The sequence below is a fragment of the Sciurus carolinensis genome, chromosome 13 (assembly GCF_902686445.1).
Source record: "Sciurus carolinensis chromosome 13, mSciCar1.2, whole genome shotgun sequence".
NCBI lineage: Eukaryota > Metazoa > Chordata > Mammalia > Rodentia > Sciuridae > Sciurus > Sciurus carolinensis.
The window spans coordinates 76042293-76069284 of NC_062225.1; the positions used below are offsets into that span (position 1 = coordinate 76042293).

Consider the following 26992-nt stretch of genomic DNA (forward strand, 5'->3'; position numbering starts at 1 on the left):
TGTTTTAGTTATTGACAGACCACATATACAGTGATGTATATTGACCCTGTCCTGCAGCTGGCAGTTAGGGTGTGTAGTCTCTGAAGCTCTTGCCACAATCCACCCAAGAACTCCCAACCTGGTCCACCAAGCCATTCAGATAGTCCAAGCTGCCATCACAGTTTAACTGCAGATACAGGTCACATTTATCCTCTACCTTGAACAGTCCCTATTCACCCAGTCCACTGCTGAGTTCATGGGCATGCCACTGTGTTGAAGAAACATCCAACATGCTTCGTGTTTCTGGTGCCATCACTCCCATTGCTGGCGTTGCCACACAACCGCAGGCCTATTCCTGTTTCTCTGTGCCTGTACTCTAGTATGGCCCCAGGGGACAGAAGGGCTTTTAGACCCTGCTGCCACATGGACCATAGCCAAATGCATTGATTATATATGAAGAAGCCATGGGGAGATTATACTGTGGCAACCAATTAGAACCAAAGCCAACATAGCTTACCAAAGTGACATCTCAAACCATATCTTTAGGAGAAAGCAGTTTATTATGAGAGCCACCTATAAAAGTGGTAGAGACACCTCATCTACCAAATGTGCCACTCTTATTGTAGGGTCACAAGAAATATGAAAAAGTAAGGTTACTGATGTCATCAAAGGAACACAATAACTCTTAAGCAATAAGCCTTGAAGAAAAGGATATTGACAACATGCCCTATGAAGAATTCTAAAGAATAAGGAAACTGAGTGAGATTCAGAAGAATCTAGATAGGCAATTTAATGAAGTTAGGAAAAAATATCCATGATATAAACAAGATGTTTAGCAAAATGATAGATATTATGAAAAAGAATCTGACAATTCTTGGAAATGAATGAGTAACTAAGTAACTGAAAAAGTATAATGGAATAAAATTAGGAATCAACAAAAGATATTTTAGAAATTACATAATACATGGAGACCGAGTAATACAATTTTGAATAAATAATGCCTCACTGAAATAAAAAAGGAAATAAAAAACTTCTCAGGGTCTGGGTGTGTAGCTCAGTGGTATAGTGTTGCCTAGCATGTGGAAAGCCATAGTACTGCAAGAAAAAGGGAAAACAAATTCACAAATCAATTAAAAATGGAAATACAGCATACCAAAGTCAATGGGATATATCAAAAGCAGTACTAAGAAGGAAGTTTATAATAACAAATGCCTACATAGAAAAAATAGAAAGATTTCAAATAAACAACATGATGATGCTTCTGTAGGAACTAGAGAAGCAACAACAAACCAAACCCCAAATTAGTAGAAGAAAAGGTGAAAAAGATCAAAGCAGAAATGAATGCAAAATGTTAAAAAAATACAAAAGATCAATGAAAGGAAGAGATGGTTTATTTGTTTATTTTATTGGTAAGAGATGGTTTTTGAAAAGGTAAAACCAACAAGCCTTTAGCTAGACTAACCAAGAAAAAAAGACCCAAATAAATACAATTAGGGATGATAAAGGAGACATTACTATCACTACCACAGAAATACAGAGCATTCCCAGGCACAGAGGCATATGCCTGTAATCCCAGCTATTCAGGAAGCTGAAGCAGGAGGATTATAAATTCAAGGCCAGCCTTGGCAATTTAGGGAGACCCCTATCTCAAAAAATAAAAAAAACGACTGGGGTTGTAGTTCAGTGGGAGAGTACCCCTGAGATCAATTTCCTATACTGCAAGGGGGTGGGGGGAAGCTTCTAACAATGAGAAACCCAGGACTGATGGCTTCACTGCTGAATTTTACCAAACTTATGAAGAACTAATATCAATTCTTCTGAAACTATTTTAAAAAAAATGAAAGTGAGGGAACTCTTCCAAACTTATTCTACAAGGTCAGCATTACTCAGATACCAAACCAAAGATACAGCAACAGCAAAAAACTACAGACCCAGTGACCCCACTAAACATTTTGTGCAGAAAATTTCAACAGAATACCAACAAATCAAATCCAATAGCATATAAAAAATACCATTCACTATGACCAAGTGTGATTCATTCCAGGATGATTCAACATATGCAAATCAGTAAACACAGTTTATCATATCAATAGAATGAAGGACAGAAATCATTTGAGCATCTCGATAGATGAAAAAGAGCATTTCCTAGAGTTAACACCCCTTCATGATTACAGTGCTGAACCAATTAGGTAGAGAAGGCTAATGCTATGCATAATAGAAATTACATATGACAAATCCATAGCCAGCTTCATGCTGAATGGGGTGAAGTTTAATATGTTTTCTCTAAGATCTGAAAAAAGACAAGGATGCCTACTCTCACCTTCTTTAATATAGCTCTGAAAGTTTTAGCCAGAGGAATTAAAAGAGCTAGAAATAAAGGCATACACATTGGAAGGGAAAAAGTTATGTCACTGTTTGCAGATTATATGATTCTCTATATGGAAAAAACTAAAAAATCTACCAAAAACTATTAGGACTGAATTCAGTGAAGTTGCAGGATACAAAATCAACATAGAGAAATCAGTAGTATTTTTATACACTGGTAGTGAACTTGCTGAGAAATGAATTAGGAAAGCAATTCCATTCACAATAGCTGCAAATAAACAAACAAAAATACCCAGGAATAACTGTAACCAAGGAAATACAATGGAAATACAAAACACTGTTGAAAGAAATTGAAGATAATAACATTAAAAGAAAAAAAATGCTCATGTTCATGTATTGAAAGAATTAATATTGTGAAAACGTTCGTACTACCCAAGGCAATCTATAGATTCAGTTCAATCCTATCAGTACACCTATGACACTCTTCACAGAATGGGAAAAGTAAAATTCATGTGTAGGCACAAAATATTTCAAATAGTCAAAGCAGTCTTGAGCAAGAAGAACAAAGCTGGAGGCATCAAGACACCTGATTTCAAGGCATACTGGAGTCACATTTATTTAAAACGGTATGATATTGGCACAAAAACAGACATATAAGCCAATGGAACAGAATGGATACAAGAAATAAACCCATACATCTACAGCCAAGTGATTTTCCACACAGATGCCAAAAATATGCCTTGGAGAAAGGACATCCTCTTCAACAAGTGATTCTGAGAACACTGTATTTCCACATTTGGAAAATTAATACTTTACCCCTCTTACCCTGAACAAAAATCAACTCAAGGTGGATCAAAAACCTAAATGTAAGACCTGAAACTACTAAAAGAAAACAAGGAAAACACTTCAAGTCAATGGTACAGGTAATGATTTTCCGAATAGGATCCCTAAAGCACAGGAAATAAAAGTAAAAATTGATAAATGGAATATGTCCCCAAATCAAAAAACTGCATATCAAAGCAAACAACAGTGAAAAGTATAACTTACAGAACAAGAGAAAATATTTGCCACCTGTGCATCTGACAGACATTTAATGTCAAGAATATATAAGGGACTCAAAAAACTTTAAAAATACTAGTAATCTAATTAAAAAGGAGCAAATGATCTGAATAGACATGTTTTAAAAGAAGATACACAAATCACCAACAAATACATTATTAGACATCAGGAAATGCAAATAAAACTAATGAGATATATCATTCTAGTTAGAATGGCTAAGAGCAAAAATTAATAAATTCTGGCAAGAATGTGGGGGAAAATGAACTCTTGTGCACTGGTGATTGTATCATGTAAATTAGTACAGCCATTGTGGGGAACAGAATGGAGGTTCCTCAGATATTAAAAACAGCCAGGTGTGGTGGCGCATGCCTGTAATCCCAGCGGCTCCAGAGGCTGAGGCAGATGGATTGTGAGTTCAAGGCCAGCCTCAGTAACTTTGTGAGACCCTGTCTCTAAATAAAAATACAAAAAAAAAAAATGGAGAGAGGAGGGGGTTGAGGATGTGGCCTACTGGTTAAATGACCCTGGGTTCAATCCCTGGTTCCTTAAAAAAAAATTTTTGAAAATAGATTTACTATATGATTCAACTATCCTACTAGCTACATATCCAAAGCAAATAAAGTCAGTATACCAAAGAGATAACTGCACAACCATGTGTATTGAGACACTATTCACAGTAGCTAAGATACGGAATCATCCTGGGTGCCCATTGATATAAGAATTGATAAAGAAAATGTACAATGGAGCATTATTTAGCCATAAAGAATACAGTTCTCTCATGTGCAGCAAAATAGATGGAACTGGAAAACATTATGTTAAGTGAAATAAGCCAGATGCAGAAAGACAGGTACTGCATGTTTCATATGTAAAAACTTAAAAAAAAAAAAAAAAGTTCTACTAGATATTGGGAAAGGTATGTGCCAGTGGGGAGTGTGGAAAAAGGGAGGTTGGATTTGATTAGTGCACATTGTATGTGTGAATGGAAATAGCACACTGAACCCTATTAATATGTGCAATTAATACATGTTAGAAAAACCTATAATAACATGCTTAGTTTTGAAAAAGGAAAACTCTTTTAGTGTGGGTAATATGACAAACATGATTGCTGTGAACACTTCCGATCAGCACTGTACTATAGATTCCAGTCATTGTAAATCTACTAAGACAAAGCTATACAAGATATGTGTGTTAGAGAGGCAACAGCAATACTGTTAACTTTATTGATGATAGCATTGTGTGTGTGGAAATTCCAAAGCAGTTGGTAGATAATTATTAGCAAGATTAGAACTAACAATATAAGTATGAATTTTGTATTTGTGTAATTGTGCAGAAATGATATTGCTGCTTACAATATCATTTTTAAAAAGTTATGAGGAATGAATCCAAAAATTAATGTTGCGTTTATGCAGAAAATAATAAAGCCTCATTGAAAAACATTAAAGAAAGACTTAAGTGGACAGTAGTGCACATTAATTAGAAGATTCAGTTCAATACCATTTAAATCATTTTTTTTTTTTTTTTAGAATTTTACAAGGTGATTCTGAAATTTATCTGAAAACAGAAAAGATTAAGAATAGTGAAAAGTCTTATGGAAGAACAAGGTGGAAAGACTTGCTGTTCTGCCTGTCAAAGCCTCTTATAGTTAAGATAATTTTATATTGGTGGAAAACTAGACAAATAGACTAATAGAACCCAGAACTGTAACTAAATGTATGTACTTATGGGGTATGAATGGTTGATTTGATTTTTCAAGGGGCAATACAAATGTTGGGAAAGGATATAGATTCTTAAAACAGCTAGACCTGTTTGAAGAAACAACAGCAACAACAAAATGGACCTGCCTTCATACCATACAAATGATTAATTCCATTTGGAGTTTAGGTTTGTATTTAAAAGGCAAAATAACACTTTCAGATAATGAAGGAGATAGGCAAGAAGGCCTTGAATAGCATGTTAAATAGTTTGGACTTTATTTTCAACATAATTGGGGTTAGTTAAGGATTCTGATTGCCATTTTTTAAAAAAAAATTTTTGGTAGAATTTAAGCTAGATTATAATTCTGTTTCTAGTCATGTTTGAGACTTTATAATTTGAAAACTCTTCTACTCCAGAAAAATTAAAACTGTTGATAAAGTCCAACATGCACTTGAAATACCTATTTGTGTTTGGAGGATACCAAAGAAAATTTCAACATTAAATACGAACTTTAAGATGCTCCTCCTCTTTTTATTTCTTGGGTAAGACACCTACGTCAGAAAATTTCAGTTATTCATTTAGAAAAAATGAATCACAAATCTTCCTTAAATACGAAAACTGAGTATTTTGGTTCTGTTTGTAGATTTTTGAAACACAGCTAGAATAGTGTATTAGGGAAATTTGGGAAAGGAGACATTCCTGGACCTAATTTAATTTTTTTTTTTTTTTTTTTTAAGTAACAGGCTCTTGGTAGTTGGGCATGGTGGTACACTCCTGTAATCCCAGTGACTTGGGAGGCTGAGGCAGTAGGATTGAAAGTTTGAGGCCACTCTCAGCAACTTAGCAAGATGCTGTCATAAAATAAAAAATAAGAAAGGGCTGGGGATGTGGTTGAAAGGTAAAGCACCTCTGGGGTTAATCCCTTGTACCAAAAAAAGAGAGAGAGGAAGAGAAAAAGGCTCTTGCTATGTTGTTTAGGTTGTCCTCCAACTCTGGGCTCAGGTAGTCCCCTGTCTCAACCTCCCTGAGTAGCTGGGACTGCAGGCATGTGACACTGTACCTCAAGGAAAACAAAACCAAAAAACAAAGAGTACTATTATTCCCCTTTATTGGGATACAGTTCACTTATTTAAGTTCATTGACTTTTATTATGTTTACAGAGTTCTCTATCCATCACTTAATCAATTTTATAATGTTTTATTGCCTTGGAAACCTTATACCCTTTAGCCATCACTCCCAGTCTTTCAGTCATCCTCCCAGGCTCTAGGAAAACCACATGCACTTTCTATTATAGGGTTTGCCTAGTTTGGATATTTCATGTCAATGAAATTTACATTTTATGGCTTTTTGTTTGTCTGTTCAAGTAGCATAATATTTTAAGGGTTCATCCATATTGTCTATCAGTCTTTCTTCTTCTTCTTCTTTTTTTTTTTTTTTTGTCAGTACTAGGGTTTGAACCTAAGGCCTCATGCATGCCAGGAAAGCACTGTGTCACTGAACCACATTTTCACCCCTTTTTATTTGTATTATTATTATTATTATTATTATTATTTTGGATACAAGATCTCACTAAGTTGCCAGCTGGCCTCAAAGTCGAAATCCTCCTGGAATTATAGGTTTGTGCCACCATACTCAGCTTCATTTTTATTGAACATTATTGTATAATTTTATAATAACTTATTGAGTACTCTTATTTCCCTTTACACATGCATTTTCTTTATTAGTTGATAAACGTTTAACTTTCTTTCACTTTTTGGCTAGTATGAACATGCTGGTATGAACATGCATGTACAAATTTCTGGTAACTGTTTAATAGTGAGGTTGCTACCTGAGTCTTCTTCAAGAGGTGCACCACTGTTCATTTTCATCAAGCATTTGCGTTCTGATTTCTCTACAGCCTCACCAACACTTGCTGTATCTGATTTAGTCACCTAGTGGGGTTAAAATGGTGTCTAATTTGGTTTGATTTGCTTATGCCTAGTGTAATGATGTATCCTTGTATCTAATCTTTGTAGAGATGTTATTTCAATCTTTTGCCTGGTTTTAGGATTGATTATTTGTCTTTCTATTGTTCAGTTGTAATAGTTCTTTATATATTCTCAACTCTATATCTTTATTAAATATATAGTTTACCAACGTTTTCTTCTTTGGGTTGTCTTTTAACTTTCTGAATCTTGTCCTTTGAAGCAAAAGAGTATTTAATTTTTTTTGCTTTTTATCATCTTTTTTATTTATGGTGCTGGAAATTGAACCCAGGGCCTTGTGAATGCTAAGCATGCATGCTGCCACTGAACCACGCTCCTAGTTTGGTTTTCAGTTTTGACCAAGTCCATTTCATCTTTTTTAAAGTACTGTGCTTTAGGGTTTTGTTACTGGATTTTCTGGGTACTTTAAAAGATGATTTCTGTAATCATGCGATCTTTTATATAGAGGCATTTGCACTATAATTATTTTATTGACATTTAAGATTGAAAAATAAGCTAGTGTAATCAGCAGTATTTACAGTTTTTTCTTTCATTTAACATTTTAAAAATTTTGCCTGATATTTTTTTATAGCTCCATAGTGTCAACCCTCCTTGCTCTAATGGATGGATTAGATAATAGGGGTGAAATCGTTGTTATTGGTGCTACAAACAGACTTGATTCTATAGATCCTGCACTCAGGAGACCTGGTCGTTTTGACAGAGAATTCCTTTTCAACTTGCCTGATCAAAAAGTAAGAGTTTTTGTTTTCAATATGTTAAGATTTATAGGTAACTCAATTATAAAGTGTGGTGTGTGTGTATGTGTGTACATAAATATGTGCACACAGGAATACACATCTACTCTGTGGGTGATATTTTATGAATTTTCATTGTTCAGATTTTGTACTTATAGGATATCTTAGTTAATAGTTTAGAAATCTTATGCTTCTATTATTGAACAATTTATTCTTTTCCTATTAGCATTTATCAGAAAGTTTATGATTTTTAGGAAAACTCTTGATTATGTTATTATAGATGCTTACTTGCCCTATTTTTGAGTTCTTCAAAATGTAGTAATTATCTGCATGGTAGTTTTGTGTCTCTAGTTAATCAAAATAGCTTTTATGCCATAAAAATAATGTTATTATATAAAGTGTATATGGATTTGTAGATAAGAACCCAGTACCCAAACTTTCATAGTAATAATCATAAATTTAATTAAAAGCAGTATATGTTATTCATTATGGTGAATTTTTAAAAAGAATACGTATTGTTGTGTGACTGATCTTAGCATTCCTGTGAAATGCCTGGTTTACATACATAGCTGTGAAAGGCTTTATGATTAGAACTGTGAAGAACACTATAGCAAAATGAAGGCTCCCCTTTATAGAACAGTTGATTCATCAATTTGACATCAATTTGCACAGCCATTAGTTGTTGACTCAGATTTGTATTGAGTCTAGGCACCAGGATTACTTTTCTTTGTTAGGACAGGAAACATACATATCATTTTTGTTGCCCAAGTGCAACTTCTAAGAGTCATAGAAGGGGGTTTAGTTGTGGGAGACAAGGTGGAAGCAGTTGGCATAGTCTATTTTGGCATGGAGAAAGCATCATCTTATTTGTGACATCTCACATTCTAAACACAGAGTTTTGGCTGTAATAGTAAATAGGGAACATGCTTAGTTCTAAGAGGTACAGGCGGTGTCCTTTTAGCACAGGAAAGCTATTTCCTTGATTTCCATTATTTAAGAGTAAACAAGGTTTAGAGCACCGTTGTCTAATAGAACTTTTTGTGATGATGAAAATGTGTTATTTGCATTGTTCATTGATGCAATGTCTGGTATTATACCCATTAAACACATTCTGCTACTGAGCACTAAAATGTGACTAGTGTGACTAAGGATATATATTGTTAACATTATATTTTATATTTTATTAACGTTAGTTAATTTAAAAATACCATTATGAGACTAGTGACTCCCTGTATTGTATAGATCTCAGACATAATTTTGCACATTAATTTTCTAGCACTTGAAGAAAACTATTCTGTAAGACTGAAATTCAGCATCATTTTCTCAAGTTTGGGTCTATGGAAAAGACCTATATTGACTGTTTCCCTTTTCTCCTTACATTTAAGGGCATGAGACTAGATGAGATTACCATGTCTTTTGTCAATAAGGTAAAAGGAAGAACGTGGAGAGTTGGGTGTTCTGAAAGTCAAATGACAAAAAGTATATCAATGGGAGCAGTGTGACTGTGTCACATGTTGCTAAATCAAATCAGACGAAGACAGAAAATTGGTCATTGTATTTTAGCATTATGTGTAGATCACAGGTGATTGTCATGAGAGAAGTTTCAGTAAGTGGTTTGTGAAATGCTTGACTTTTGTAGAGTTAGTTCAAGAAAGAACTGGAAGAAATTGGTGGCAGTGAATATAGGTAAGTTTTTTAAAGAATTTTGTTGAAAAAGGAATCAAAGAATTGAACTGATAAGATGTCAGGGAAGTGTCAACCAGGGAATGTATTTTGTTGTTTTTAAGTTGAGAAATCCTCAGAAAAGGACGTTTTAAAAAAAAATTCTTTATATATTTTTAGTTGATGGACCTTTATATTTATTTATTTATTTATTTATTTATTTATTTATTTATTTATATGTGGTACTGAGAATTGACCCAGTGCCTCACACGTGCTAGGAGAGTGCTTCACAACTAAGCCACAACTCCAACCCAGAGACGGAAGTTTTTATGATGAAAGTTAGAGACGACATTAATAGGCAAGAGAGGATAGGACTTAGTGTTCAAGTGACAAAAGTGACTTCAGACAAAATTGGTTCTTCTCTGGTAATAGAGGAAGACAGACTTTTAGATACACAGTCTGACAGTTTTGGTGTGGGGAAGTGTGGAAGTCTGTCTGATTGTTTCAGTATTCTCAGTGAATTAGGAAACATGAAGCTCTGCCTTACCCTAGTGTGCCAGAACAGAAGCATAATGAATGGCCTAGGGAAGGAAATATTAAGGGTAATAATAAGAACCTATTTGGGTCTCTAATTTAAACCAAAAGCAGTCAGTGGCTCTTATTATTCCGTGGTTTTGGCAATAGAATATCATGACTCTGGCCATTTCACCAAGTAAAAGATCAACTAAACTAGGTCTTGGTTCCAGATTTTAATTATTCAATTAATTCTTCAATAGCATAAAATAGTAATATCTTCTGCATGTAGTAATGCTTAATTTCTCTTCTTATTTTCCTTTGTTGTCGTAGCTGTCATCATCATTACATATGTATATGTGTGGTCGTTGTGTACTTGTGAATCCTGAAAAGTGAGGGGCTTGAATTTACCTTAGGTGCCATTAGGTGTTGCTTAACAAAGCTCAGTGGTAACATGCCTTTTATTGAGTATTAGATATTCTTAATATTACTACGGTGTCTTTTTTTAGGAATTGACTCTTTTTAGAAATTTTATTTAGAAAAAAAAGCTTTAAGTTAAGAGTAAACGGGTCCATGTCAAAGGCAGGACTGCAGTCTTTCACTTCACAGATAACAGAAATGGGCTTATATTAATAGTAGAGGAAGGAACCTTGTATTAGGGGAAGCTATATGACTTATTATTCTATATGACATAGATTAAAAACAATAAATATCTCTTTGTTTCTTCATTTAAACATTTGTTTTTCTTTATTCTATGTCTTGATTTTAGTACAGTAAAAGAAAAGTGAGTCTGATTGGGTTATATAAAGAGCATGTCACTTAAGTGTTTTAGAGACCCGATGACTTGCTTGTCTGAAGTAATGAATTTTAGTACTTGAAACCTTCATTTACTTATTTCATAAAGTGAGGAGAAAAGAAGAGCTCTTGGTTCAATCCCAGGCACCACCACCAAAAAAAAAAAAATCTTTTTGAGGTATATTCCAGATTATATTTTTTGACATGTTTTTGATTCTCTAAAGGTCTTATAATAAGCAGTATTTATGCTTCTAATGAAGTCTGTTTAGATTCCTTTTTTTTAATCATCTTAATTTTATTTATTTTGATATGGGGGGGATCTCTCTTTGTTGCCCATACTGGTCTTCAACTCCTGGGCTCAAGTGATATTCCCACTTCAGCTTCGAGAGTAGTTGGAATTGCCAGCATGTGCCACAGTGCCTAGCTTTTTAGACTCTTAATGTCATCTTATAGAGTATATATGCTGTCATGCTGATATTTCTTTTGGACTTTGATTTTCTACTTTTTATGGATCTGTTCAGGTAGATACTTCAATGTGGAAGAAAATAAGACTCATGTATCTTAACTCCTAACTTAGAACGTACAATTGAAACTATAGCTATTCCAGATTTGGTCCACTTTTTGAGCAAGATTTAGCTTGATGATTTTGAAGTTGTTCTTCTTTTAGTTGGTGGATCCTGAATTCCTTATCATGTCAGTGAGAGTGTCTTGATTATGATTTGTTTGTCATGTTTCAAGCCAGCTCAGGTAACTGTGTTTGAGGGAATAATGCCTCAGGTTGACATGGATTAGTTAAGGTTAATTGCTTTTAGAATAAAAAATCATTTTTTGGTGGTATGGCTAGTCAAAATTTGTTCTAGCTAGTATATTTGAGGGGTTGATGGTATTTATTCATCTTCTTCTTCTTAGGCAAGAAAACACATCTTACAGATCCATACCAGGGACTGGAATCCAAAATTGTCAGATGCTTTTTTAGGTGAACTAGCCGAAAAATGTGTTGGTGAGTGCTACTCTTTGAATTCTTTGATTGTCATTGTTAATTTCTGTTCAGTCTCCTTTTCCCCTTGTGTTTGAAATGTGAACAAGTTCTTTGGTTGTACAATAGATGGCTCTGCCTTCGTATTTAAAAGTTATTTTAAATATTTCATTTAAAGTTTTATCACTTCTAAGTTAGAATTTTAAATACCATTAGATGTTGCTTAACAAAGCTCAGTGGTAATATACCTTTCATTGAGTGCTAGATATCCTTAATATTACTACAGCGTCTCCTTTTAGGAACTGACCCTCTCAGAAGTTTTATTAAGAAAAATAATCTTAAAGTTAAGAGTAAAAGGTCCATGTCAAAGGCAGGACTGCAGTCTTTCACTTCACAGATAACAGAAATGGGCTCATCTTTATTCCTGTAGTCCAGAGAGAAGTTGGGTGGATTGGGTCTTCAAAGAAAATACTTAATGGCATTTGGTAATATTTTCCCAATTATAAAACTTTCCAAATTAGTTTTAAATTCATCACAGTATGGAAGATACCCCTGCAGAGTGACTGAACACTACTGTCCTAAAAGGATGGGTGAGAGAGCATTTATGTACACAGGAGATGGAATTCAGGGTATTAGCTCTAATTAGGTCTGAAATAAAAAGAAATAAAATATTAAGGAATGGATTATACACACAGGAATTTTTGCTTCATTCACTTTCTCTCTTTTTTGTCTGTTTTCTCCTCATGCTCTCCAAAATAAAAATTAAAAAAATCTCTCTCCATGAACTTTTTAAGCATTATGAAGAAATTCCCCAAATAAGTTTTGGGAAAACTTTAAAGTTACCAAAACCAAAAAGAACATCTTAATTAAAAAGAAATCATTGTAATCCTCCATCAAATACTTAAAACTTAAGTAGAAAATTAGTCCATTCAGTTAGCTACATCCGAATTATCCTCTTCATCCACAGGGACCTCCATCTCCGAAGCAGCATCCCTCAGCTTTTGAACCACAAAGACCTCGACTTCTTCTGGTGAGGAGAAAACGTAAATCTCTCCAGCACTACTCCAGTTTAAGCTTTGCCTGGTATAAGAGAGCATGCGCCAAACCCATTTCATGTAAATTTGGCTTGACCTTTGCAAAGCCTTGTGCTGCTTTATGGGAGAGGGTGGTATTTGGTAAAAAATCCAATCTTTCCCCTTTTTGAAATTTGTCCCCTTTTATTTATTATATTGTATCAGAATTCAAATCAGACTGGGAAATATTTGTAGACTTTTCTGTGATTTTTACCACAGAATGTTTCTTAATTGAAATAAGCAGAAGTCTTTAGATAATTTTGGAGATTCCCTAAGACATAGATATTCTAAAATTATTTTCTATTATCCTGTCTACCATATTACACCTTCTAGCTTTACTCTTTATCCCAAATAATAGAATCCTAGTTTCCCTTTGCATTTCCATAGGTCAGTACTTCTCACCTTTCCAAGTGATTTATTGTAGCTTTTAGTCAGTTTCTTAAGTTTTTAAATTTTTATGAGAAACATTTTTATTGGACTGAAAAATTTGCTGCCTTTTACTTCATGGGTGGCTGTAAGTAAATACAGAATCTGCTTATTGCCATTTTCTTCCTGGTTAGTGACATAAAAATCCATTGTAATTAAATGACTTCTGTTTTTGGTTGTGACATTTATTCCATTTAAGAAACCAGTTCACATTAAAGAAAAAATCAATTGCACATCTTCAAACAGGAGTGAAATAGTAATAAATTGTAAATCCTTTATGAAATAATTTTCTGTATCCCAAACATGTTTACCCATGTATTGGTTCAGTTCAGTGAAATTTATGCTTAACAAAAGACATTGCAGTCTTTGTGAACAACTGTAAAAATAGTTGACCTCTTAGAAATTATAGATTTGATAACTTTTACCTTGAAATTAATTCCCTAGCACTTGGAAGTTTTTGCATGCATAGTAGGTATGTTTTTTTTATAAGTAGTTAAATATTTCTCAACATACGCTGATATGAAGAACATGTGCACAATAAAAGAAGTTTATGATTAATGAAGAGCTTAACCCTAATTATATTTCTCTTTTATTTTCAGTGAGAGGGCTAAAATAATGAAAAAGTATAAATGGACTATCTATATTGTGGGACTTCAATTTGTTTTTACTTTAAAAAACCAAGCTTATAGACTTTTGTTCTGGCCTTGTTTCTAATCTAACCTCTTAATAGCTATATTTTTAGTCTTTCAGAAATATTTCTATCTAATAGCAATACTCAAGAATGCTCTTCCTTTGCTGTCCTGATGCTCGTGTTCAGCATAGTATTAGAAAGGTAGTGGTAGAATTAGGATGGGATTATTGTATCAACTTTTAAGTCTCTGAAAGGTATAATGTCTTTTTAGTGTAGAATGATCAAATCCTGAACCTTTTGAGAGTGCTATTAATTATCACAGGACAGAAGGCCTAACCAATACGTGGAATCACTCTAAGTGTGACACATTTAGCTAGGGTCATTCTACACTTTTAATTCTAGAGTCTAGTGACAGAAGTATATTGTCAGTAGTTACCGATTTTTTCATGTGTATCAGAATCATTTAAAAATCTTTCTCAAAATGTACACTTTTAAATTTAAAGCTCCTAGAGATTCTGTTCACTGTTGTAGGGCTTGGGAATCTATATTTTTGTTTCAGTTTTATCATTCACTCTGATGAATATTCAAGTTGGGAACCACAGATAGACCAGTAATTCTTAATCACAAGCAAAATGAGAAGGTCTTTTTTATCTTTTATAGCCCATTGGTTATAATAATCCATGTGAAAATTTACTTCCATGAATGGGATCTATTATTATTGATAAACTCAACAGTAATATATATATTTAACACATTATTAATTATGGCAAACAAATGTTATGAATAACATTTAACATTTACTACATAAAATACCTTTTAGTGACTGGTTTTTTATTTATTTTTGGTCTTAGTTGTTTCTGAGTCTTCTATTTTTTTAAAACTTTGGCAATTGAGTAGGACTATGCAGTAAGTTTACTAACTATGCATATACTTTTAGAAGAATTGTAATTGTTTTCATTGTTTGAAGATGGTCGTCTTTATTTACTCTGATATGGAGGGCAGAATTCCCATGCTTTAATCGTTCTTGAATTATTTTAACTAACTTTAAGCTGATGATCTGTATTCATTTTGTTGAGTATAACAAATGTGTATGTCAAAGGAAAAATTTTCAAATTTATTAATTAAGAAGAAAATAAAATGAGAGACTAGTGTGGCAAATCTGATTATTATGAAGACAATATTGACGTTTAATGTGTTTATAGTTTTTTGAGTTAAATTCTCACAGTAAATATTTTTTCCAACTCTGAATAAGTTTTACTTTGTAATCACGACTTTTATTTAAGTATTTAAGTGTTCCATGAGATCCCTGTGAAGTATACTAAGGGGAATAAACCTGATTCTGCTCCTTGGGAGTCCAGTGTTCCAAAAACTGTTGGAGTGGTTCCCCTTGTGGTAGAACTGATACAGGGGGCCAAGTGTAGATGATAAAAGATAACCTGGCTAGTTTGAGTTTTACTTCCTTATTGTGGTGAAGACTTAACAGTTCATTTGTTTTTGTATGTATTTGTTGCTCAGATGAATGAAATAACTTAAAACCACTGGCAGCTTGATCTATTGTTTAACTACATCATCCATTAAATATGGATAGTATATAATACTTCACATCGCTATAACCTGTAAAAAAAAAAAATTCGATTGTCATTCATTTTAAGATAAATAGATATGTAATGAAAGTTAATGTGGAAAATCAGCTGAATATTTTTTAACATTCTTATTCCATTTAATGACCTTGGAGCTATCATAGATTGATTATAATTTTAAATTACAATTTTTTAGGTAATTGGTTATTAACTCTCTAGTGAGTTATTTTCAGGGTTGGCAATGCAATAGCTATGTTTGAAGTTTTTGCTTCTGTTCTACTTTGTCCTATCATTTCATGTATTTAGAGGCTGATAATATTAGAAAAAATAATCTATAGGTAAGCACAATGTCATGAGAACGAAACTAATGAGTGACAATAATGATGAAAGATTGAAAGGAAATTATAATTCTTTTAAAACCTTTCCTGAATAAAGTTGTACATTGTAATTAGTGTTTTTGACATATAATACCTGGATTATTTTTTGTTAATATTCCTAGTTTATCTTTTTGTTAATTTAAAATATTCAAAACATTTTTGTCTTGAGTATTTAGCCCTTAATTCAACAGTTTTGTTAGGTAATTTTAAATGGTTCATTTCCAATAAAATTGTACATAATTACTGACTATTATTATTACTTTACATAACTGTGTATATATTTACAAAACATATTTGGCGACTTGGAAGAATGAACGAACTTTTGTTATCCTTCTCCTTTTGTGCATTAGGCTACTGTGGAGCTGATATCAAGGCCCTGTGCACTGAAGCTGCCCTCATTGCTCTTCGGAGGCGATATCCACAGATCTATGCTAGCAGTCATAAACTGCAGCTAGATGTTTCCTCAATAGTGCTCAGTGCCCAAGATTTTTACCATGCAATGCAAAATATAGTGCCTGCTTCCCAACGTGCTGTGATGTCTTCGGGACATGCGCTATCACCTATTATAAGGCCACTGCTGGAAAGGAGCTTCAACAACATTCTAGCAGTCTTGCAAAAAGTGTTTCCTCATGCTGAAATTAGCCAGAGTGACAAGAAAGAAGGTACTTTAAACAACTTTTCATATTGTTAAAATGAAATGAATATAGGTGTAGTTTCCTCATAAGATTGTTTGTGTATCACTCTTTCATATTTGCCATGAATATATAAATTACATCTGCTTCACTGACCACTATATGTTCCAGGCCTGACATATTACCAAGTATATAGTAGGTTGCCTGGTGAATATTTATAATGAATGAGTGTTCACTCTTGGAATATTCTAACCATTGTAGTATAGGAGTGTTACTATTTTTAGAAAGTTGACTATAATTTTAGTAGCTTACATTTGTTATTATAAAGCACTTACATAAATAATCATTTATTCATTCTTATCCCAGTTCTGTGGGTTAGCTGCTTTCATTATATAGAGGTGGAGACTGGGAGACTGAATGGTAATTTGGTTTACCTAAAGTTACTAAGTAAATTCTGAAGCCAGCTCAAACCCAGGAAGCCTGATTCCATAGATCATGCTCTTGCCTTCATCACTGTTAAGCCCCTGTGAATTCAGTTCATCAAATGTAATTTGTAGGGCTGGGGATATAGCTCAGTTGGTAGAGTGCTTGCCTTGCAAGCACAAGGCCCTGAGTTCAATCCCCAGCACTGCAAAAAAAAAAAAAAAGTGTTGACAGGGCACTCTGCTGTGCGCTTTGCTGATTGGAGTGTAAGCTATTGGTAAGAGAGTAAATTAGAACCTGGTTGTAGAGGGTCTTGAATTGAATTAAACCTCAAGATCATACTTTGGACACAAGATAAAAAGAGAAAACTACCATTAAAAAGATCACTTATTGAAAGGAGAACATTAGAAATTTAGGTTGGCATGCTAATCAAAGTAAGTTCTATGAACTTTGAAGTAAAAGTAATGTCTTTTGATTTTTTTTTTTTAAGTTTTTAGTTCTAGATGAACACAATGCCTTTATTTTATTTATTTTTATGTGGTACTGAGAATCGAACTCAGTGCCTCACACATGCTAGATGCCACTGAGCCATAACCCCAGCCTCTCTTTTGATTATATTAATGTCCCTTGTATGTGGAACCTTGTTTGGGAGGTACTCTGCTCCAAATAGAAAATTGTTCAGAGAATTATACTAACACTGAAAGTATTACAGAGTAAAAGTCAGAATATTGTTCAAGTAATTTTTCAGAAACTTAAATTTTTTTAAGGCTAGACTTGAGTGAAATACCACATAAAGTATTTAATTTCTTAAATTTGATAGAGAAGTTAAATATTCTGTATTTACTCATAGTAAATATCTATGAGTCAGGCACTAAGCCATGATTTGTGTATTTTTCCCTGTTTCTTATAACTAGGGATATGCATCTTTTTTCAAAATTTTTCATTTTTTTATAAAACTTACATCACTTTTAGAAGTCACAAAAATCTCACTTTCTCTTCTGAGAGATGATCTCCATTTGAGAATTAACATTTTATGGAATATAAAGTTTGCCTATAACTTTTTCATAAATATAAAGTATACTTTAGTTTCAATTAATTGAACTAGTAGAGAAGCATGCACCAGTAGAGAAGAGCACCCAAATTTTATTTTATTATTACTAATTAAGTTTTAGTTTTTTAGATGTATTCTGGGTTTGTTTTTGTCTTTAATATTTTTTCTTAGACAAATATTCATTCCTTTTGTATGATATTATTACTCAAAAAGTACTCAGTTGGGGTTGGGGTTGTGGCTCAGTGGTAGAGCACTTGCCTGGCATGTGTGATGCCCTGGGTTCGACCTTCAGCACTACATATAAACAAATAAATAAACAAACAAAATAAAGGTCCTTCCACAACTAAAAAAAATTAAAAAAAGAAGTGCTCAGTTAATTTTCAGTTTAATTAAAAACCCTTGAGATTTTTGTCTGCACAATTCTGCATCTCATTTTATAAAGCATTCCTCTATTTTTTCCTTCTTTTTGGAAGGCTGTGATTTCTGTTAATCTTTCTTTTACTTTTGAGATGAAAACTTACTATATTTTTTATAGTTTCCTTAAACTCCTGGGCGTAAGCATCATCTGGGATTATAGGTATGTACCCACAGCACTTAGATTGATTTCTGTCAATCTTAGTTCTCCCCTATAGTACATATATTGCATTGTTCTCTATTGAACAAATTGACACTTTAAAAAAATTTTTTTAGTTGTAGATGGGTACAATACCTTTTATTTTATTTTTTTATTTTTATGTGGTGCTGAGGATTGAACCCATTGCCTAACATGTGCTAGGCGAGTCCTTGACCACTGAGCCACAATCCCAGCCCCAAATTAGCACTTTTTGATTGGCATGTGTGAAATATAAATGTTAATCTTTCAGGTTGTAGTTCAGGAAAAGTTTTTTTAAGTATTGCATTCTTGGTAGGACTTTTAGTTCCAATTGGTCCACTGAGCAGTAGCCTAAGTCCCATAGACAGACTAATGCTAATGGATAAATACATTTTTATGATTAGCTTGGACTAAATTCCTGACTGTGTCTTAATTAGGCCAGGTTTTCCTTGAAAAGTTATATGCCATTTATTTTATTTTATTTTTTGGTAGGCAAGCACTCCACCACTGAGCCACAACCCTAGCCCCAATTGTATGCCATTTAAAAAATATGGATCAATTTATTCTTTGTTGTTGCTTTTGTAAGAACTGGCCTTGCCCCAACTACCCTATTAATTGAACCAGACATAGGTCCAAATTAACTCAGTTTTCAGATAGTAGGTGAGGCTTGATGAGAGTGCTACTTCTTTTCCAGACTTGTTTTAGTAAGTCACGTTTTCCAAATTATATCTCATAATATTTAAGTGGATAGTGGAAAGAATTACCTATAGTCCTGTTATAAAGTTTTCCAATGTTGTAGTTTGTCAGTTTGCTCATAAATCTATATTATTTGATAGATAACTTGTTAGTTAAGGTCACTTAATTTTTAACCCAATTTTCCTTAACCGGGCAGAGCATTAAAATGTCTTGATAAGTCTCATAATCCTTGTGCCTTTTTTTTTTTTTTTTTTAAAACAGATATAGATAATCTAATTTTAGATGACAGTGAAGATGAGAATTGTTTATCAATTTTTGAAACTAGTTGTCACTCAGGATCACCAAAGAAACAGTCATCAGCTGCTGCTATACATAAACCCTACCTTCATTTTACAATGTGAGTAATTTATATCAAATTTCCTTCAATCTAGAATGATTTTTGCTACTTTTTTACTTATAACTTTGAAGACTCTGTTTTTCTCTTGTTTGGACACAATTCTGGAAAACTTCTATTGTGTATGCTTTTTGTGTGGTAATAATTTTTTCGTCAGATACCTAAGACTGTTTTTTCCCAAGTAGAAGAATCTCATCTGTTAGTTTGCATTTTTTTTTTCTTTTTTTTTTTTTTTTAACAAAATGATTGAGTGTATGTGTGTATTTGTATGTGGGGATTGGGGAAGGATTATCCTTTGGCAATCAACCCTTGGGCCCAATTTTATTGCTTTTTATTTGAACTAAAATGGACAGAAATGAAATACTAATCTCAACCTAGAGCAATCTTGTGATAAGTTTCAGATTATAATTTAGGAACTCCAAGGCTACTAAAGAGATTTTGAGTTAGAAATTGCTCAGTAATTAAAAAACTTTTTGATTCTTTAAAACATTATTAGTTTACACTTTTGTAATTTGGATTTTATGACTTTTCTATCTACTTTTACCTTTGAACTATGTTAAAGTAACTTTTGCTATCTACTCTAATGGGTAAACACTTTTAGTACAAATGTAATTTTAAATTAAGAGACCAAAAAGTTTTCAAATACTAACAGCATCATTACTTGCATTTACATAATTAACACCGTAGTTGAAGGACCATAAAACTCTCGTCAGGTAGGTCTAATAGCACTTCTGTACTAAGAGGCTCAATTGTGTGTACTTTTAAGTAATTTTTCTGTAGTGGTATTTTTAACAAATTTAAGTCTTCAGCTTGAATCAGAGTTCCCCCAAGTAGATTTTGGTGAAATGTTTTGATTATTTGCATTGATGGCGTTGATGATTCTTTCTTGTTTCTGTTTTTAAAGTGGGTTTAAATTACTTTCATCTATTCTTTTTGTTTCTTGATTTTATTTATTTGTTTCTGAGAATTGAACCCAGGGGGTACTTTATCTCTGAGCTATATCCCCTGTCATTTTTTTTCTTGACAGAGTCTTTCTAAGTTGCTGAGGGTCTCACTAAGTTGCTGGGACTGACCATGAGCTTTCTATCCTGCCTCAGCTTCCCAAGTTGCTGGCTTATAGGCATGAGCCCCCAGACCCAGTTCTTGATATGTTTGTTAACAGTATGTTCTGTTAGAAAGATTTTTCTTCTTTTCTAGCTTGTTGTTTTATGTTCTCAGTGAAGTTTTCTTAGACTCTTCTACCATTTTACAGATCAGTTTTATTAATTACCGGCAAGATAAATACTTAAAAAACATTTTTTAAACATGGTTAGCCTGTCTGTGTTTGTATATGTGTTTGTTGTTTTGACACTCTTAGTTGTTTGGATTGATATTATGTAATAGCAGGAGCTAAGAAACTATCAGTAGACTTATGTTTGTTCTTTTGTCAATAAAAGAATACAGAAACAGGTTTTGATTTTAAAAAGCTTCATTTCCAGTTTTGTGTTTGACTTTTTGGTAAGAGCTTTGCCACTGATTTTATGTGTGTCACTGATAATACTCTTTAGCTTACGTTTTCTGAAAGAATTGGTTTAATCTTCCTTTATATATGCTTTTCTAGTTTACTGATTTCACTTTGATTAATTAGTGAGAGTGCTATATTCTAGAACAAACTTTTTTCTTAGATATTTCAATAATATTTATTAATTTATATCTTTGTTCACCCACTCTTTCTTCCAACTTTTGTTTACTGTTGTAGGTGCTGAAAACATAAGCATGAATAAGATACAACTTAGTTCTTACTCTATAGAAGTTCTTGTTATTGGAGTTGCAGAGATAGCAATGTGATTAAAGTTCTATGAGAGCAGAACTAATTGTGTTGGAAAGTCCAGTTAAACTTTGCAGGGGACAGTGACATTTCCTGTCCTTTTGAGTTTGAAAGGATTGTTAGCATCTTAGTGCTTTTTGCACACTGGATGTGTGCATTTGTGATATTATTTCATAGATGAAGAAACTGAAGCAGAAATAAGTTAGTTGTTCAGGATTGTGCTAACAGGATTCAGAGCCAGTCTGTGCTGTTTGTTTTGTGGAATCATGTTTGACTTCCACGTTTAAAGGCAGATAGGGAATTGTATTGCTTCTTTGGGTAAATTGGGTAATATATTATTTTTCACACTTTCCAAGAAGCATGCTCTTTAGAATAAAAGCTACACAAAGGGTAGCTATACACAAGGGCTACACAATAGTTTTTTTTTGTTGTTGTTGTTGTTTGGTTGGTTTGGTTTTCTGTTTGAGCAATATGTGTTAGCATGCCAGATTAGTGTAGAAATGGCAAGAAGACCTTAGTGTTGCTTTCTAGCCATGCCAACCTGGGCATTACCAGCAGGTATCTGGAAATGTGTTCTAAATCAATGTTGAAACCTCTTTAAAAGATTTAAGATATAATAGAAGTCAAGATAGTTAAAATCTGGTAGAGAAGCCACATGAGGAAACGTATGTTTTCTTTGTTTTTTGCATTACCAAAAGAGGAATTAAAAACAGAGCTTTCTTAAGGTTTTTAAAATGAAAATAGCTTTGTTTTTTTTGATTAGAAAGATATGTGTAGAAAATTCAAGTAATAAAGAAGAGCATAAAGAAGAAAGTAAAAATTAAAGTCCCAGCAGCTGGAGGTAATATTTTTTCAAGTTTTGGTGACTACACCTCCATGTTCTCTATTTATAAGTAGACCTACCCATTATTTTATGCAGAATATATCCTCCTATAAATTGTTAATATAACTTGCTTTTTTATCCACAGTGCTGGGAATATTATTTCATGTTAATATGTTTAATGTCATTCTCTTAAGATAACTGCATAGTTTCTAATTTTTAGATGTTCCAAAATTTATAGAATTTATAATATTTGAAGTTTCCTGCTTTCCTCTTTTATAAACAGTATAGTGATAGACATCTTCTTGAGTATACACCTTTGCACCATTGTTTGATTCAGTAATCAAGGTAAATTTTAAGAATCATGATTGCTGTGTCAAAGGATATATACATTTAAAACCTTGATACAGATTGCTAAATTGCTTTCTACAAAGATTTTACTAATTTACCCTTCTACCACTAATGTATGAGAGAGGTATTGTAAAAAGATCTTTATCAATTTTGAGCGTTGTTTGTCTTATTTTATTTTATTTTTTTGGGTAGTGCTAGGGCTCAAACCCAGGGCCTTACTTGTGCTAGGCAAGTAGTTTACCCTCAGCTCTGTTTTTCTTTTTAAGTCTTTATTAACACTATAGTTGAAAATAATGTTTTCTTGTTTGTTAGTTTAAATCATTCATTTCTTCTTTCACGTATTCATTCACTCATTTAAATATTCTCTATAAGTGCCCATTATATGCCAGATATATTCTAAGTACTTGAACTATGTCATTGAACAAAATAGATGAAACCCCAACGCTTGTGCTACACTTTAGGTAGAGGAGACAGGCACTAAAACAATAAATGTAACACATAGAAGAAATGCTAGAGGATAAGTACAATGGGAAAAAAGAGAGAGAATGGTAAGAATTCATCAAATTCTTGGGGGCAGGGTGAGATATAGAATATTTTTAAGCATACATTTTCACATATTTTTATCTACCAAATGTAACTTCAGAGAAGATATTTTTCCTCCCTGCACTAGATGTGAGAATACCAATTTTTCCTTTCTTTCACTAATTAAAGTTGTTCCACTTTATCAATATAACAGTTAAAAAGATATTTTCATTGTTTTTATTTCCATTTTCTTAATTTTCTCTATCTCTGTGTTAATGACTCCCATATGATTTTTCAAGTCTAGGTCACTCTTGAGCTTCAGATCCTGCTCAGCTGCCTATCTCTCCTTCATTGTACCGTTGGTCTTTCTGCATATTATTGGACTGTATGTATATCTCATTCTTTTCCTCTGAGGCCCGTAGCATCCATTCAGTTGTCCCAGCTAGAATTTGACACTGTCCTTTACTTTCTTCTTCCTTTCTTTATCTGATTAATGATTAAATTCTCTTTGTTTTTCTTACTAAATAAGCCTCAGGTCAGGCTATTCCTTCTTAAGTCTTCTGATACTATTCTTGTTGAGACTATCATTAAATTCTCATACCTGGGTTACTATAGCAGACCTTTAACTGATGCTCTCTCCTCCCATTTTGCCTTCTTTCAAAACTGTATTCCATGCTGATATACTGGCCTTGAGTTATCTTCTCAAAAAACACATAGTTGTCCTTTGGTATCTCTGGGAGATTGGTTTTGGAGCCCCCTTTAGATACCTTTGAAGTCTTCTGTGAAAATGGAATAATATTTGCAGATATCTTCCTGTTTATTTTAAATTATTTTTAGACTACTTATAATTCCTAATGTATTTATAAATGCTATATAAATACTTATTATACTGTATTGTTTAGGGAATAAATAAGAAAACAAGAAAAAAAAACAAGAAAAAAGTTGGTACATGTTCAGTACAGGTGCAGCTTTTTCCCTCACATATTTTAGTTGAATCTATGTTTGGAATCCATGGATGTGGAGGGCCAACTGTCTGCCTACTACTTAGAATATGTTAATGACTCATTGTCTTCAGTGCCTGTTCCAAATTTTTAAAATGGCTGACAAAACCTTCATAGACTGTCATCATCTGGCTCTCTTTCCTTTTCTCCCCAACTCTAGTCCTTTACTTCTTCTATTTGTTGCTTCAATATGTGAGAAGAAACTGGCTATGTGAACTATATCAGTTACTACCAAGGCCGACATTCTATTTGTCTTCTGGTTTTTTGCACATCCTGTTTTTCTTTCTTGTAATTCATCCTTTCTGCCTCAGATCTGTTGAGTTTCTGCTTTGGTAAAGCTTTTCCAGGAAAGCCTGCCTTTTGTGAGTCTCTAGTGAGGGTGTCCCATAGTACTATGTACTTAAATATTACCACTTATTAATCACATTGAATTATGGTAATTTGTTTGCCAAATACCATTCCGTTATGAACTCATAACAACAGTGATATTGTTGAATGCCTAGGGTCAAGACATTCAGCATAGTAGCCTTTCTACAATTGTTAATGAATAGACATTTTAAAAATGTTAGCTTTTTCTTTTTCCTTTTCAATCATCTTTGTCTTTTTGCCCATAGAGGTAGGTTGTTGGGCGGGGGGTTATTTCTTCTTGTTTTTCAAACTATGTATATGAATTCTTCATTCATTAAGAATCATTCCTTTAAAAAAAAAAAAATCATTCCTTTATCCATTCATCTGTTGAAGGGCATCTAGGTTGGTTCCACAGTCTAGCTATTGTGAATTGAACTGCTATAAACATTGATGTGTCTGCGTTACTGTAGTATGCTAATTTTAAGTCCTTTGGGTATATACTGAGGAAAGGGGTAACTATGTCAAAAGGGGGGTCCATTCCAAGCTTTCTGAGGATTCTCCACACTGCTTTTCAGAGTAGCTGCACCAATTTGCAACTCCACCAGCAATGTAAAAGTGTGCCTTTTTCCTCACAACCATGCCAACATCTATTATTGTTTGTGTTCTTGATAATAGCCATTCTAATTAGAGTAAGGTGAAATCTTAGAGTTGTTTTAATTTGCAATTCTCTAATTACTAGAGATGTTGTCATAAAGAATAATAATATTATGGCATTTACAGATAAATGGATGGAATTGGAGAATATCATGCTAAGTTAAATAAGCCAATCCCAAGAAACCAAAGGCTGAATGTTTTCCTTCATAAGTGAATGATAATATATAATGGGGGTTGGTGGGGTGGGGGTGAGAGAAGAATGGAAGAACTTTAGGTTATGTAGAAGGAAATGAGAGGGAGGGGGTTATGAAAAATGGTAGAATGAGACAGATATCATTACCCTATGTACATGTATGATTACACAAATGGTGTGAATCTACATTGTGCACAACCATAGAAACGAAATGATGTACCCCATTTGTGTACAATGACTCTAAATGCAGTCTGTAATAAATAAAAAAAATATAGAATAATAATTTTTTAAAAAAAGAATCATTCCTGTTTATGGCAAATTCATTGTCCTATTTGTTTGTTTGCCATATGGTCTGGATCATTTATTTTGAGTTACAGAAGTTTTTTTAGATTTCTTTGAATTAAAAATATGTGAAGGTTGGGAGTGTGGCTCAGTGGTAGAGCACTTGCTTAGCACACTTGAGACCCTGGGTTTGAACTCCTGCATTGTTCCCCACCATTATATATATATATATATGAACCTCTTGTTTTTCTTACTTTGCTTGGGTTAGAATTCATTTTGTCAGTGCTTTGAAATGAGGCTCTGAATGCTTTATATTTTCAAATGTTTATTTTATGATTCATCCTTATGCATTTGTTTTTTTGCTTCTTTTATAAAATTATTTCAATTACTATGACTTGTTTCCTGGGCTCCTTTTTGGTTCATTGTTCTGTTTCTTTCCATTGGTGTATTCTACTTTCTATTAATTGTTGTTTTATAATAAGTTTCAACATGAGTAGCCTGGGCTTTGCAACCTTATGGGGCTAAATGAGAATATCGTCTCCTTTTACTCCTCCTCCTCCTCTTTTTCCTTCCTTCTCCCCCTTCTTCTTCTTCTCTTTCTTCTGCAGTGCTGGAATTCACATTTTCTCCTGAATAAGAATTTGAACTCTTGTCACCCATTTGCACAATCTTATAAGTAACCTCTCTGAGTGTTAGTTTCCTCATCTGTTTAATAAAAAGAAACTATTTCGTAGAATTGTTAAGGAAATAGAGCAAGAAATCTGTTTGACATACTTGTTACTAATACATGCTTGTTACTAATACATGTTTGAGTGCTATAAAATCTAATTAGTATGCTTTTCCAAAATTTTTTTGATGGTATTACTTAAGCAGGTTTTTCAGATAAAATTCTTCAGGGATTTTATTTGAAATTGTATGTATAAGATAAGATATAAATGATTAGGAAGACTTTGTATATTTAGTCTTTGTGCTGAGGCTTAGTTTCATGCTTTTCTTGCTGAGATTATTATTTGATATTGTTTATTTTACCTTTTGTATTGTGTTTTGCAACTGAATAGGATTTTCTCTTACGTCGTTAGATGATGTTTAGGAAATCTATTGATTTTTCTATTTCTGCATCTGTGTTTTCATTGTAGTTACTGATGTAACTAGTATTACTATCAGTATAACTTATTATTATCAATATTACTAAATACTGATGTAATTAGTATTTTCTTCCTGTTTTTAAAGTGCATAATCTTCTTGTTTACAGGTATCAGGGTTTTATTAACCTATTTTTTTCTCTTTCATGATAGGCAAGTGTTCTACCATTGAACCACATGTCCAACTCCCTTCTTTTTATTCCATTTTCATTTTGCTTTATTCTTATTGTTTTACCTTAGAAGTCCTAGTGCTAACTACAATGACTAAATAGGT

At 33.2% G+C, this 26992-nt stretch overlaps 1 protein-coding gene across 1 annotated transcript in view; it reads left to right on the plus strand.

Moving 5' to 3' along the window:
• The window catches only part of Atad2b (ATPase family AAA domain containing 2B), a 160867-nt gene that overhangs the window by 80344 nt on the left and 53531 nt on the right, over positions 1–26992 (plus strand). The window contains 4 exon segments of the mRNA XM_047522251.1: positions 7615–7774; positions 11657–11747; positions 16161–16472; positions 19466–19601. Coding sequence (XP_047378207.1) covers positions 7615–7774; positions 11657–11747; positions 16161–16472; positions 19466–19601 — 699 coding nt within the window.